Source organism: Sorex fumeus, unplaced genomic scaffold, assembly GCF_029834395.1.
Source record: "Sorex fumeus unplaced genomic scaffold, SorFum_2.1 ptg000006l, whole genome shotgun sequence".
NCBI classification, from domain to species: domain Eukaryota; kingdom Metazoa; phylum Chordata; class Mammalia; order Eulipotyphla; family Soricidae; genus Sorex; species Sorex fumeus.
The window spans coordinates 4,307,494-4,323,455 of NW_026606063.1; the positions used below are offsets into that span (position 1 = coordinate 4,307,494).

At 52.9% G+C, this 15,962-nt stretch overlaps 1 protein-coding gene across 4 annotated transcripts in view; it reads right to left on the reverse strand.

Annotated features, from left to right (window-relative positions):
- Nucleotides 1-15,962, reverse strand: part of LTBP1 (latent transforming growth factor beta binding protein 1) — a 190,680-nt gene that overhangs the window by 136,193 nt on the left and 38,525 nt on the right. For all 4 annotated transcript variants that reach the window (XM_056125232.1, XM_056125225.1, XM_056125219.1 and 1 more), the window contains exons 4-5: nt 6,401-6,503; nt 693-764 (exon numbers count right to left, since the gene is read on the reverse strand). In XM_056125232.1, the coding sequence (XP_055981207.1) occupies nt 693-764; nt 6,401-6,503 (175 nt within the window). The remainder of the gene's footprint in view (nt 1-692; nt 765-6,400; nt 6,504-15,962) is intronic.

Below are 15,962 nucleotides of genomic sequence, written 5' to 3' on the forward strand. Positions count from 1 at the left end.
GTGCGTGGCTGTGTGTGCATGTGTGTGTGCGTGTGTGTGTGTGCACGTGTGTGTGTACTTGCATGTGTGCGTGCATGTGTCTGTGCGTGGCTGTGTGTGCATGTGTGTGTGTGCGCGCGCGCGTGTGTGTGTACTTGCATGTGTGCGTGCATGTGTGTGTGCGTGGCTGTGTGTGCATGTGTGTGTGCGTGTGTGTGTGTGCACGTGTGTGTGTACTTGCATGTGTGCGTGCATGTGTGTGTGCGTGGCTGTGTGTGCATGTGTGTGTGTGTGTGCGCGCGCGTGTGTGTGTACTTGCATGTGTGCGTGCATGTGTGTGTGCGTGGCTGTGTGTGCATGTGTGTGTGCATGCGTGTGTATGTGCTTGCATGCGTGCATGAGTGTGTGCATGTGTGCAAGTGTGTGTGGGGTGGGGGGAGAATGCTCTGTCACGTGCCCCCAGTCAGCATGAGGGCAGACGCGTGAGCACAGGTGAGGCCGGGAGATGACCAGGCACTCTGGGCGTCGGCCAAGCTTCCGGGGATTCGACTGGGGGGGGGGGGAGGGCAGCGACGAGGCTCCAACAAGCCCACATTCTCCTTCGACCTCGGCCACGTGTGGGAGCCACGAGCCAGGCTCTGGGCCGGGCAGGGGAGCCGCCCTAGAAGCCCCCAGAGCCGCAGAGTCCAAGCCGGAGCCTCAGCTCAGCTTACCTTGACAGAAGGTGTTGTTCACGCGCTTGAAACCCTGCAAACACTCCAGGATTTGGTTCGATCCGTGGTAAGCTGCAAGGGAAGGACACAGTCTCCGTTACACGGGCGCGGGAGCCAGCGGCCTGTCCTTCCTGCGGGCGCGTGAAGGCAAACCGGCCCCTCTCGTGCCCTGCGGCTCTCCAGCGCACACACTTGCTTCGCCCCCGACAGGCCCAACTCTCGCCAGTCTCTGACTGGCATCGTAAGACTTTCCTCCCTCCTTATGACTAGCAGCTCCTTCCTTCTCTCACAAAGGAGGGATCCTCCCTCCGTGCCCGGGACTGGGCTCCTGGCACCTGCTCTTCCCTCCTCTCCGTGCGCTGACCGTCTGCCTGGGAGCGTTTGGGAGCCTGCGGGTCCGGCCAACTTCTTGCCGAGCACCGATTTCTCTCCGGCGGGGCCCGTGGGCACCGTAAGCTCCAGGCCGGGGGTGTCGTCCTAGCTCAGGGGCTCTGCCTGCCAGCTGCTCCCCAGACCGTGAGCCTGGGGAGAAAGCGCAGGAGTGGAGAACGCCTGCTGCCCCCACAGGCATCTGCTCCGGGCGAGCTCCAGAAGCTGGCGGGCACAGCAGAGGAGCCCCCAAACCGGGAAGGGGAAGCCCAGGGCTGGGCTCGGCCAGCAAGACTGGGAGACAAGCTCGGGGTATGGGGGGATTCGTGCCTGTGAGACAGCCCGGGGGCAGCAGAGGCTGCGTGGGGTCGGGCTCAGGACTGAGCTTGGTTCACAGTGACCGCCACTGAGCAACAGTGACAGTTGCCATCGTCCCTTCCTACACAGTCTCTCTCTCTCTCTCTCTCTCTCTCTCACCTTCCTTCCTTCCTTCTTTCTTTTTCTGTGTCTTTCTCATTCCTTCCTTTCCTTTCCTTTTCTCCTTCCTCTTTCTTTCCTTTCTTTCTTTCTTTCTTTCTCTCTCTCTTTTTTTCTCTTTCTTTCTTTCTTTCTGTTTTGAGGTCACACCCAGCAATGCTCAGGGGTTACCCCTAGTTCTGCACTCAGAAATTACTCCCGCTGGTACTCGGGGGACTATATGGGATCTCAGGGATTGAACCTGGGCCTGGGCAAGACAAGTGCCCTCCACATTGCACCATCACTCCAGCCTCCAAAGGATCTTTTGTTTGTTGTTGTTTGGGGACGACACCGGCTGTGCTCAAGGCTCACTCCTGGTGGTTTCCGGGGTCCACATGGGGTGCTGGGAATCGAACCCGGGTTTGCTGCATGCCAGGCAAACACCCTCCCCCCTGTACAGGTTGGCCCTGCAGGCCCACTTTCATGACCAAGGCAACGAGTCACAGGAAGTTCACTGTGAGTACAAAGGGAGGCGTGGACCAGCTCTAGGACCTGCAACGGGCAAAGGGGAAACTGAGTCAAGGAGGACTTTCTCTGGGGAAAGAAGCGATTTTGCCCCTAAGGCAGGTTCTTTGCTCCTGCCCCTGGCTGGTGTTTCCTCCCTCAGGGCCCCTCCCCCCTTCCTTCCGCTCTTCACCCAACCTGCTTCTAAGTGGAGCCTCCTGAAGGTCAACAGGGAAGGGGATATCTGGGGGGGGGGGGGTGTAGATGACCGGGAGCTGCCCCATTGGGCCCCTCCTCTTGTCCCTTAGAAGGAGAACCCGGGAACCCTGCAGAAAAGCCGGGAGGGGGGCTAGAATGATAGCACAGTGGGTAGGACATTTTCCTTGAACGCAGCCGACCCGGGTTCGATTCCCAGCATCCCATATCCCCGAGCACCACCAGGAGTCATTTCCTGAGTGCAGAGCCAGGAGTAACCCCTGAGCATCACCGGGTGTGACCAAAAAAAGCAAAAAAAAAAAAAAAAAAAAAAAAGAAAAGAAAAGAAATCCTCCCAGGAGGGGAAATGCATGTTGAAAGTAGACTATGGACTGAACATGATTGCCACTCAATGCCTCTTTTGCAGACCACAACACCCAAAAGGAGAGAGAGAACAAAGGGGAATGCCCTGCCACAGAGGCAGGGTGGGAGGGGGGGTGGGGGGAAATGGGCACTGGTGGAGGGATGGGTATTTGATCATTGTATGACCGAAACTCAGGCACAAAGATTTGTAAATCTACAACTGTACCTCATGGTGCTTCACTAATAAAAATAAATTAATTAATTTAAAAAAAAAAGAAAAGAAAGGCCAGAGGGACCAGTGGGCCACAAAAGGCAACGAACTTGGTCCCTGGCCCTATAACCCACATTTCTCCACTTCTGATATGATGCATCATCCGCTGGATCAGATTAAGGAGCTCCAGGGCTTCAGCGGGGCCCCTCACACTTCCCTCCGTGACTCCCCCCGACCCCCATCACAAACACTCCTCCCTCTTCCCACCCCCACCAAGAAAAGGTGGGAGGGATGCTGGGACCCGTGGTGGTGGAGGATGGGCACTGGTGGAGGGATGGGCACTCGATCATTGTCTAACTAAAACCCAAGCACAAAAATCTGTAAGTCTACAACTGTACCTCATGGTGTTTCACTAATAAAAAAAAAAATTCCGAAAAGACAAGTGACTTATTCATGCCCATTTCTAATGGACTCAGGCCAGCAAATAAAATCGTTTGCAGACTTGAAGTTTCCCCAGAACAACGGATCGACAGGGCAAGGCTTTTCTGTATGTGATTAAACAAAACCTTCAAACAGGAACTGGAAGCTACTGCAGCGGAATTGCCCTGTTCTGGGTGAAAAAGAAAGGCACGGGCAGAACACAACAGCATCGCAGACAAAGCCAAAGCGAGTCTGCACTGGGCCAAGAGGTGGGACCCCGGGAAGTCGGTGTGGCCACAGGAAGAATGTGACCCCGGGGTCTGCGGGCTGCAGAGGGCAGGGCCGGCCAAGCAAAGGCCAAGGCTTGCGCCTGCCTGACTCTCTCCTCCACGGGCCCTTCCAGAGGGCCGCTCCGTCTCTTCTAGGTCAGAAGAATTTCTTTTCATTGGCCCACCCTGGCAAGCCACTGCGACTCCCACCTTCGACTCAAATCAGGAACTTCAGCGCTAGCCAACGCACGGGAAAGAATGCAATTCTCCGCTGAAAAACGCAGGTCAAGATAAATGACCCGAGGCCGGGGACAGACGGCAGGGACTGAGAAAAAAAATGATGAGGATTCCTTGTCCCAAGTTGGGCCGCGCTCTGGCTCTTTGGGGACTTGGGAGAGGGGGTTGAGAGAAGAAACTGAGCCAGATATCCCCGGAAGAGAGAGAAAAGAAGACAGTAGCTGGGAAATATTAACGCCAAAGTGGTGAGATGCAGACTTGCTCCCTGCCAGCCTCTAAACCCAGACGCCAGAGATGGGCACCCCCACTGCCCACTGCCCTATCTGTCCAGCGTCTACCCAGGCAGACGGGAGCAGGCATCTGTCCGATGCCTTTGAGGGAGCGCCGGATCCAAGCTCCAGACAGCTTGAGAGTAAATGACAGGGCCAGAAAGTGTGTCTAGGGGTTGGGCCACTTCCCTCCCTGCAAAGGACCTGGGTGTGATCCCCGGTGCTGCGTATGGCCCCTTGATCACCGTCAGGAGTGATCCTTGAGCATCCCCGGGCACAACTCAAAAACAAAACAAATAGTTTGGGGCCACTCCCAGGGCTTACTCCTGGTTCTGTGCTCTCAGATAACACTGGCTCGGGGTTCCGGGGACCGTATGGGGTTCTGGGGTTTGAGGCAGAGTCAACTTCTCTGCCACACCATCTCCCTGTCTTTCCGTCACACCAGCTGCCTTCCAGCCCCTTGCCCAGGCTGCCCGCCTCACTTCAGGCAAGCGTGTCTTCCCCGGGTGGGGCTGTCACCAAACTCACACCCACTGGGAGGATGTCCACGGGACAACCTCTCCGTCCCCGGCAGCTTTATTTGGGGGCCTTTCCCTTAGATGAAGAACACACTTTTTTTTTTTTGGTTTTGTGTTTTTGCTTTTTGGGTCACACCCGGTGATGCACAGGGGTTACTCCTGGCTCATGCACTCAGGAATCACTCCTGGCAGTGCTCGGGGGATCATATGGGATGCTGGGAATCGAACCGGGTCGGCTACGTGCAAGGCAAACACCCTACCTGCTGTGCTATTGCTCCAGCCCCAAGAACACACGTTTTATCAGAAGAGGCAGTGGGGCATTGCACAAGGCAGGCCTCCTCACGAGGGTAAGCATAGCATCGACAGGGGCCGGAGATAGTACAGCAGGTCGGGCACTTGCCTTGCACAGGGCTGGCCGGGTTCGATCCCTATCACCCCAAATGGTTCTCTAAGCCCTGCCAGGAGTGACTCCTGGGTGCAGTGCTCAGGCGTAAGCCCTGAGCATAGCTGGGTACGGCCCCAAAACAAAATAACCAAAAAAATGGAAAATGAACATTGACAAAATCCGTGAAATCCACTTTCGACAAAAAGAGAAGTCGCGAGTTGGACAGACCCAACACCCAAAGGGAAAAAAATCACTGAAAACGAATCCTAATGAGAAAAAAAACTGTCAGCAGACAAGACCGACAAAGAAAGCCATGTCCCAGGGAGGTTTCTACGTTGGACAGAGAGGTAGGGGAAAATATGCACCCAATCAAATTTATAATCGAATCACATGTGTGACATACATTTAATGATAAATTTAACGGGCAAAATAGAAAAATATCCAAGGGAAATAAATGAGAAATTCCTCGGGACCCAGAGCACTAAAAACACGGCAACAAAACCAACAGCAACAAGGGAGAATACTGCGACCAGGGGTGTGTGATTTGTGAGTACGAGACCCCAGCTCGACCCCCAGCACTGCAGTTTCCCCGGACTCTGCCACGGATGCCCTGGTGACCTCAGCAGCGCCGGGTTCCAGCAGCTCCAACGCTCGAGCCTGAGTGTTGACCCCTCCGTCCTGGCTGAGTGATCTGAGTGACCCCAGCTGCACCCCAGGGTCTGAGCACGGTTTGGGGGCACTCCCTCAGACCCCAAGAATCAATAGACGACTATAAAATTAGTGGCGCGGTTGTAGTGGCACAAGAGAAACTTGAGAAAAGGAGGTCTCGCTTTCCTGAGAGTAAATGAGTGAAAACAGAAAGCCCAGAAATGCCTCTGTCCTCCCGGGAGGTACCATGAGAAATCTCTGAGCCGGAAGCAGAGGCCCAGGCACTGGGCGCTCACGGAGAAGAAGGTCCGAGAGGAGGAGAGATCAGGAGCTCTGTGGACCAGCTAATTGAGCCTTTTGGGCTTCTGGTAGATTCTGCTCCCTGAGAAGGAGCCAGAAGACTCTGTCCCAGGGCTGGAGAGAACTTGCCTTGAACGTGGGTAGTCCTGGTTGCATCCCTGGGGGTACCCAGGACCCCCCTGAACACCGCCAGGTGCACCTGGAAGCCCCCATCGATGCCGGCTGGGCCTAGGGGACCCCCCACTCCGCGGGCTGTGAGTGTATCATCCCCGCACCCGGCCACTGAAACACGGATCACTCCTGTGGTTTAGCGTCTCGCCTGAAGCCGCATCTGAAACGCTCGGGTCTAACCCAACAGGAAGTGGTGGACTGATGAGATAAGTTATTTGGGGGAGTCGCCTCAGACACGGAGACCGACTTTCCCGGGGCGGGAAACCAGACGTGTGAGGTTTGGTCTCAGGAGACCTCAGTCTCTCTGCTCCCGAGAGAGCGGCGAGGGGTCTGCCCGGTGAGGCCAGGGGGTGGCAGTGTCCAGGGACCCGCGGGCTGGAACGCGGCACTTACCGGGCTTCTTGGGGCACTTCTGGCACTTGTGGAAGCCCCAGGAGGTGCCCACGGTGCCGCAGCAGTCCTCCTGCTTGGACAGCCCCGGCAGCGCCTTGCCACACTGTAGGAGGGAGACGGGAGGCTTAGCGGGACCCGTAGGCCTGGTCCTGTCCCCACACCCCTGCCTCTGAGCTGGCAACCACTGAGCAACCCCAGCCTCAGAGCTGGGCGCCCGCGTTCCCACGCTGGCCGAGGCGGCTGCTGGCATCTCCGCCCGCCAGCGTGGGGGACCCCTGGGAAAAGCTTCTGGTCCCCCACGCTCCAACAGCCTGGGGAGGCACAGACGGGGGCAAGCAGGGCCGGAACACCTGAGTCCAGGTGGCGGGCAGGATCCATCCATCAGGGGACTGGGAGACCCCAGTGGTCAGCCATAGGTCGGGAGGAAAGAAAGTGTAAGAGGCAGGAGGAAGGACATTGGCAGGGGAACTGCAACACCGCAGGCTCTGCCTCGCCCACACGCACTCCATGTGAGAAGCCACGCCAAGGGTTCTGCCCTCTGGCTTCCAGCAGAGACGCTCTCTCTCCCCTCCTTCCCCTGCTCTTTGCGTCTTTACTCACCCCTCCTTCCCTTCCTCCCTTCCCGCCTGGCTCTGTGCTTGGGGAATCACCTATGATGTAGTGCCAGGGATCAGACCCCGGGTTGGGGAATCACCTATGATGCAGTACCAGGGATCAGACCCCAGGTTGGGGAATCACCTATGATGCAGTATTAGGGATCAGACCCCGGGTTGGGGAATCACCTATGATGCAGTATTAGGGATCAGACCCCGGGTTGGGGAATCACCTATGATGCAGTATTAGGGATCAGACCCCGGGTTGGGGAATCACCTATGATGCAGTACCAGGGATCAGACCCCAGGTTGGGGAATCACCTATGATGCAGTACCGGGGATCAGACCCCGGTTTGGGGAATCACCTATGATGCAGTACCAGGGATCAGACCCCAGGTTGGGGAATTACCTATGATGCAGTACCAGGGATCAGACCCCAGGTTGGGGAATCACCTATGATGCAGTATTAGGGATCAGACCCCGCGTTGGGGAATCACCTATGATGCAGTACCAGGGATCAGACCCCGGGTTGGGGAATCACCTATGATGCAGTAATAGGGATCAGACCCCGGGTTGGGGAATCACCTATGATGCAGTAACAGGGATCAGACCCCGGGTTGGGGAATCACCTATGATGCAGTACCAGGGATCAGACCCCGGGTTGGGGAATCACCTATGATGCAGTACCAGGGATCAGACCCCGGGTTGGGGAATCACCTATGATGCAGTACCGGGGATCAGACCCCGGGTTGGGGAATCACCTATGATGCAGTACCAGGGATCAGACCCGGGGTCAGCCACATGCAAGGCAAGCATGGGGACAGCTGGTCATCTCTCCAGCCTTCTCATCCGCAATGTTCTGACGACGGGCTCAACACGGATGGGTCTGAGGCCCAGGGCTTTCAGAAGGCGGCAAGCCGGGGTGGAAGGAACCAACGGCTCTGGTGAGGCCGGCTCTGGGGCCTCTGAGGGACAGCGAGGTGCCCCGCCTGCTGGGTTCATCCGCACGATCCATGCCCACCAGCTTCCTGGACCCACTGAGGTACCAGGGCAATGACTGGGCTTCCGGATGGCATGAAGATTAATCTCCTGTGTGCCTGCTTTTGTCCCCCAAAAGGGCAGCTTTTCCCAAAATAGCCACGGTTTCTACAGGGCTCATCCTGGATCCTGAGAAATAATCCACATGGTGTGTGTGTGTGTGTGTGTGTGTGTGTGTGTGTGTGTGTGTGTGAATCCAGAGGCCAGAGAGAGGCTGATTCAGCAACGCTGGACTTTGGCGTAAGGGACAGTGTCCTGACAATGCCGAGGTCCACACAGCGTGGGTGGCCCCACAGCTAGACAGGCATCCAGCCCACTACCACCCACAGCACCTGGTCCCGTGGCATTCTGGGAGTCCAGTTGGTGGGGGGAGGGGGTGTGAAGCCCAAGGGCATCTTTTGCCTAGACCAGGGTGAGGGCCCTTGCAGGGTTCTCTCTGTCTGGGAAGGGCTGGTGTCCTCAAGCACCCGGCCCAGTTCTCCTCCGTTCCCACCATCAATCTTGGTGCAGTGACACAAACACATCTACGCCCTGGCAAAGTGAACTCCTCCATCACTGAGGGAGAGGGTATTCTTCAAGCCTCCGGACCGGCCGGGGTGCCAAAGGAAACAGGAAAAGCTCCTCCGAGCTCTCCCATGCGCGAGCCCATTAACTGTGTTTACGTGTGTGTGCCAGCGCAGAAGGGCGTCCAGCTCTCTGAAATCAACCCCCAATGCAAGGGAACAGCCCACCTGGTCCACTTGTTCTAAAGGCGGTCATCATAAGAGAGGAGATTGTAAGCCAGACCCCTGGAAGGGAACAGGCATTGTCTCAGAAGAAGAGGGAAATGCTTAAATACTTCCAGATTTTCTAAAAGAACTTGTAAAAAAGAAATTTTTTTTTTTTGCTTTGGCTTGGGCAGTACATTCTTTATAAGCAAGGGTGGTTTTTCTTTTTCTTTCTTCCTTTTCTTTTTTTTTTCAAAGTCCACCCAGCTTTCTTTTATTAGAGTAATTAAAACAATGCTTGGCATCCGGGGTATCTGGTACAGCCATAATCCTCTGATATTTCAGACTATTGATTTTACAAAGCATCTCCTGTGACCAGGCTTAAGTGCTGGAAAGGTATCCACACTCATTTCTGACCGTGGATTTGTTTAACGTTGGCGGGAGCCAAACCATGGACTTCAAGGAATTCCAGACGACTACTTTAGTTTATGCAACGGGATGTGAAAAGTTACACTAAGACACAAACGGTTTCAAAGTGACATACTGAGAGGAGAAAATGCAACAGTGAAACTTTTGGCTGGACGTGACTTTCTCTCTAAAGAGACCCTCATGTTCCCGCTGCCTGATTTTTTCCACCTTCACCAGGAACTGCCTCTTCCACACTCAGATCTACTGGGCAACGCTGTGTGTACCATGCTTCTCAAAATTCTTAAATTGCATGAAGAATAATTTAGAATTATTCTTAATAAGTTCTCCAGAGAAGATTCTTAAAACCAGTAATGAAATATTAATATAATAATGAAGATGTCCTGACGACATTCTTGTATTGCAATCCTTGCTAACCTTACCTTGGAGCAAAACACACATAAAAATATATATAGACGTGTGTACATTGGTCTGGAGCAATAGCACAGCAGGTAGGGCGTTTGCCTTGCACGCAGCCGACCCGGGTTCGATTCCCTGCATCCCATATGGTCCCCTAGCACCGCCAGGAGTAATTCCTGAGTGAAGAGCTAGGAGTAACCCCTGTGCATCGCCGGGTGTGACCCAAAAAGAAAAAAATAAATAAACGTGTATATCATAAATACTTTCCTCCCCGCCCCGACCAGGGCTCCGGCAGTTGAAGACCTCCAGGACCAGCCACAACCATGCTGAGACCACTCTCCACACACATGAAGGTACTGGCAGAGGGACAAAGCCACACGGGTTCTGGGGCCGAGATCTCCAAGCCTACTCGGACTGGAGTCAAGCATCTTCCACCCAGATCCTCCAAATCCCAGTAGGCGGGGGTCACACCCACCACCTGGCCCCCTGGCGCCGTGTAATCCCATCAACGGCCAAGACTCAAAGACTACAAAATGCAGCTCCAGGAACCGCGCGGCCGCATTCGCGGCCACGCGACATCTTATCAGAACATCTTTTTATGATATCTCATTATCTCATTCCTACTCTGGACAAACTTGCAGGGTATCGAATGTAGCCTGCCCACAGGGCAGAGTCTGGCAAACTCCCCGTGGCGTACCAAATATGCCAAATACCAGTAACAATGATGGGTCTCATTCTCCTAAAGAGCCTTGAATATAATCTCAGGGCTAGGATGAAAGAGACGTTAGTGGGGCCTGCTCGAGGCAATCGACGAATAACAGGATGATGAAATGAATGAAATGAAATCATAAATACTAGCTGATTATCATATATCTGCATAGACATTATATATAATTTCTATCAAAAATACTAGATGATGAGAAGATGAAATATATTCAAGTTTCCATTCTGAAAGAGGTGTTAAAAAACAATCCATCTGGGGCCTGGGAGGGTTGGAGGTGTTTGCTTTGCACTGCACACAGATCTGGGTTCTTTCCCCAGCTCCACACGTGGTTCCCCAAGCCCCACCAGAAGCGATCCCAGAGCTCAGAGCCAGAAGTGAGCCCTGAGCACTACAGGGTGTGACCCTCAAACAAAACAAAAACAATAGATTCAGACCGGAGTGGTAGTCCAGTGAGGAGGCTGTCTGCCTTGCACATAGTCAACCCGGGTTCGACTCCTGGCATCCCAGGTGGTCTCCCAAGCACCACCGTGGGTGACTCCTGAATACAGAGCCAGGAATAACCCCCAAGCACTGCTGGGTGCGACCCAGAAAACAAAAAACCCAAACAATTGATGGAGTAAGTAGAGGACACAGGCATGGTTGGTGTTACCACAGGACCAGCTCACTCCCCAGTCCCAGAAAGGCCTATTTCTCCCTCTGGTTCCTTCTCCAGCTGTACAGAAATTTTCTCCAAAGAGCTCAACGTATGTCCATTTCCTTTCTGTCGATGGAGAGACACTGAAAGAAGCAAAACCATTCGGGGCCTCACCACATGCTGCAAATTATAACACAACGGGCCACTTGGGGGAAGAAGGTTCCACGTTTTCTGCGTCTCATCCAAGGACACCCAAATCAAAACTGATCATTACCTGTGGTTTGGTTGCAGGTAATGTAAAAACACCGAAAGCCACAAATGATGCTAATAGGTTTTTTTCTGGTTGCCCACAGCAGCGAACTGTCTGTTTCATTCAGGGCTCTGTCACAGGTCATAGGAACTGAGTGCTCACGCCAACCCACTACTCCCACACACATCACACGTGGACAAGTTCCCCTCCTACGGGGCCACGACAAAATGCCATTCCTCGAGCAGCTCATACAACCAATGCAGATCTTTGCTCGTCTTCGAGAGAATTCTGCTCAGGAGGCAGCCCGGGCCTCTCTGTGAGGAAACCCCTCCTGCCCCTCACAGGCTGCCATTTGCCATGTCCTCACAGGGACTAAAGACCAAACTCCCCAGGCACCTTCTTACAAAGCCACGACCCCTGTCCCATCATTATGGCCCTCCTTGGTGGCCTCATTTCATCTTAATTAATGCTTTCTAGGCTCGACTGCCCACGAGTCCCTCAAGGGTTGAGATGCCAACTTAAGTTGTGAGGGAGCCCAGGATGGGAGATGCATGCTGAGAGTAGACTCTAGACCGAACAGGATGGCCACTCGTTGCCTCTTTTGCAAACCACAGCACCCAAAAGGAGAGAGAGAACAAAAGGGAATGCCCTGCCACAGAGGCAGGGGGGTTGGGGGGTGGGAGGGATACTGGGATCCATGGTGGTGGAAAATGGGCACTGGTGTGGAGGGATGGGTATTTGATCATTGTATAACTGAAACCCAAGCACAAAATTTGTAAGTCTACAACTGTACCTCATGGTGTTTCAATAATAAAAAAATTTTTTTAAAAAGTAATAAAAAGTGAGGGAGCAGATTAACAGCCATGATCCAGAGACTCTCAGATGAATCTCAGAAGGGAACAGCATGCCCCAGAGATGCCTCTGACCCCAAATATTTGAAATTTTAGAATTCCGGGTAGGGTGTTTGCCTTGCACGCAGCTGACCCGGGTTCGATTCCCAGCATCTCATATGGTCCCCCGAGCACTACCAGGGGTAATCCCTGAGTGCAGAGCCAGGAGTGACCCCTGTGCATTGCCGGGTGTGACCCAAAAAGCAAAATAAAATAAAATAAAATTTTAGAATTCCAGGAGCATGTGGCTGCAAAAGCCACCAAGTGACATCTCGTACTATTGATAACAAGCAACACAAAGTAAATTACCCCTGTGGGGCAGGCTTGGATGGTGGGAAAATTTGAAATAATGGCGGTGGGAAGGTGTAATGGTGATGGGTTTGGTGTTGAGATATTTTAATGTAATCAATTACTGTGAACAACTTTGCTCAAGTGGGCCCAGTAACGTCTCCATTGGAGACTTTGTTGTTACTGTGTCTGGCATATCGAATACTCTCGGTAGCTTGCCGGGCTCTCCGAGAGGGGCAGAGGAATCGAACTCGGGTCGGCCATGTTGGCCGCTTGTAAGGCGAACGCCCTACCGCTGTGCTATCGCTCCAGCCCAACAACTTTATAAATATAAAATATTTTATATTAAATATAAAATTTAAAAAATAATTTAAAAAATCAGGTTTATGTATTGCAAACCATAATGCACAAAAGGAAAAGGAGAGAGAGAGAGAGAGCAAGAAGGCAAGTAATGTGGCGGTCATGCCCAATTCAATCAGCTTAATCAATGGCTGAATAAATAACAGTACTCCACTAAAAAAAACCAAGTTTATGGTTAAAGAAACTTTGGTACATCTACACAATGGAGTACTATGTAGCTGTAAGAAAAGACGAAGTCATGAAATTTACATACAAGTGGTACTACACGGAAAGTATCATGCTAAGCGAAATGAGTCAGAAAGAGAGGGATAGACATAGAAAGATTGCATTCATCTGGGGGACATAAAGTAACAAAATAGGAGACTAACACCCAGGAATAGCCGAGATAATTACCAGGAAGTTTACTCCACGACTTGAAGGCCAGCCGCACACTCTAGGGGTAAAGGCAGCTCAGATAGAGAAGGGAGCACCAAATAAAGGGTGTTGGGAGGATCCTCCCAGGATGGGTGAAGCATGCTGAAAGTAGACTATAGACCAAACATGATTGTCACCCAACGCGTCTTTTGCAAACCACAACACCCAATAAGAGAGAGAGAACAGAAGGGAATGCCACAGAGGCAGCGGGGGATGGGGGGGATGAGGGTGGGAGGGATACTGGGATCCGTGGTGGTGGGAAATGGGCACTGGTGGAGGGATGGGTATTTGATCATTGTATAATTGAAACCCAAGCACAAAATTTGTAAGTCCACAACTGTACCTCATGGTATCTCACTAATAAAAATTAAAAAATGAATAAATAAATAAAACCTAAAAAATGAACCAAGTTTAAACTTGCCAGATAACAACGTGAAAATGAAACCCCAGTGATGGGCCAAAAAAAAAAAAAAGTGAGTGAGCGGGCAGGGTTCTCTCCACCATGCCATTCACTCAGCAGGCAGAATGACGTGTGGTGGGGAGGGCTGCCTGTGCCCCGGGTGTGCCATGCTCCCTGGGCAGGGATGCAGGAGGCCCCACCTACCGGGGAACAAAGCACCAACACAGCAAAACCAGCTGAGCCCCCTGGGAGAGGGAGGCAGAGTGGTCTGCTCCCTTGCGAGGCCAAAGATGGGCTCAGTCAGGGTTGGCTTCTCACCAGAGCCGAGCCAACTGACCGAGTGCATCCGGGTCTCTCCCAGGGACCCTTCTGGAGGGGAGTCTGACCTCAACAGAGCCCAGGGGGAGGGAGGATAGCAAACAGCCTCCTCTCCATCCACACAGCGCTGGCGGGTTCTAAGTGCAGGAAGACTCCAGGGAGGGCAGAAGGGGACAGAATGAGGCCACATGTGAGAAACGTCTCTAGAGAGGCTGGGCTGGGCTGGGCTGGACAAGCCTCAAGTCATGGACAGTATCAACATCTGTCCATCTCACTCATACCATGTCTAAGAACACGGCAAAGAAGAAATGTGCGAGTTCTCATGTCAGAGGGGCCAAAGGGGCCTGGCGGGGTGGGGTGGGTCTTTCCAGTGCCTTCATTATTTTGGGAAAGGGAAAGACTAAAGGCCTGGACTCTGGTGGGTTTGCGAAAACGGAAAAAAACACAGATAGGTTACCCGTCAAAGCTCACCACCCACGTGGGTCTCGTGGTACACAGCAGAGGGAAGACCCTCCTTAGGTGGGCACACACCAAGCAAAGATGGCTTTGCTATAGAGAGAGAGATAGAAATGCAGATGTGTAGCTATTACGATGTTTTTGGTCAGAGTTTAGAATCCTCTTTAGGGCTAAAGACACGTTAACGTCCCCAGTGGGGGCAAGCTGGAGACTGGCTTGGCCAAGAAAGTTTCCGAATCACTGAGCCCTCCTAAAGGAAAGAGCTGCAGGAGATCAGTCCTTCCCGGGGCTGTTCATGAAGGGCTTCTGGAACATTCCTTCGAAAGAGGCCATCTCCAACTCCGGGCTCAGAAGCCACAGCACGAGGGTCCATGTGGCTCAGAAAGTTCTGCCTGCAAAGGGCGATCCTGTCCCACCTCTGAATTCGCTCGTGCACCAAAGGAGACAAGAAGAAGGAAACGGAAACAGGAAGCAGGACGGAAACAGGAAACAGGACGATGCTGCCAGGATGCGGCCGGTGGGAGGGATCCTGCAAACAGAGGCTGGTTTGCGCATTCACTCGCTCCAACTCTGGGCCACATTCTAGGAGACTTTGTTTATTTAATTAAACCAGGTGATACCACTTCGTCTTAGCAAATCTCACTTCCAAGGGATCAACTGGCCGGCTGTGCCTTCGTGTGTGACGGATGGGGGCTCAAACTACTCTCAGATTTGTCCAGGGTCTTGTAAAGCTTTCAGCTGGCTTGGTGCTGTCATCTTCGAAGGCAACGTCCCCCCAGATCCTGCCACTACTTTTATAAGTCCCCCAGCTGACTCAGATGCCTCTTCCCAAGCAGTATCTGGAGTCATTAATAGGTGTCTCACTGCAGAGATCCCAGGAAGTAGCAAGCAAGAAAGTCAGATATTGCAATCAAGGTGGTTTCCCTCTTTCTTTCTTTCTTTCTTTCTTTCTTTCTTTCTTTCTTTCTTTCTTTTCTTTTCTTTCTTTCTTTCCTTTCTTTCTCTTCCTTCCTTCCTTCCTTTCCTCTCTTTCTCTCTCTCTTTCTTTCTTTCTTTCTTTCTTTCCAGTTTTGGGTCCACACCTGGCTGTGCTAAGGATTTATTTCTGGGTCTGTGGTCAGGGATCACTCCTGGCAGGGCTCAGGGAAACACACAGGGTGCCAGGGATCAAGCCCAGGTCAGCACTTGTTTTATAGCAAGTGCTCTACTCGCTCTGCTATTTCTCCGACCCTGAGCAAGGCATTTTCATTGCCAATAAAATGTAAACTTTTGTGAGGCGGGGACTTGAGGAGCCAAAACTGGCTTGGATGCTAAGGAGGACGGGGTGCGGGGCCCAGAAGGACTGGCCTGGGTAAAGCAGGAGAAGTGTTCTGACTGTGCCTTGCCCTTTCTGCGAAGACTCTCTCTCAGTTCTAAGAATCTTGACTTTGATCATCTGCTTGTCTGAGGCGCCAGTCTCGATGCAAACAAAGCCAGCACCTCTCCCCACGAGTGGCAGAAAGAAGCCAGGGACACAGAGCACACTCCCCTCCCATGGCACGAAGCCCGACTCCTGCACTGTTTGGACTTGACCCGTGTCAGCCTGGCAGGGCCCGCAGGGGCCAGAGCGGGCAGCAGTATGTAGGCGTTGCAGGCGCTGGGCTTCATCAAGGGCAGCTTCCATGG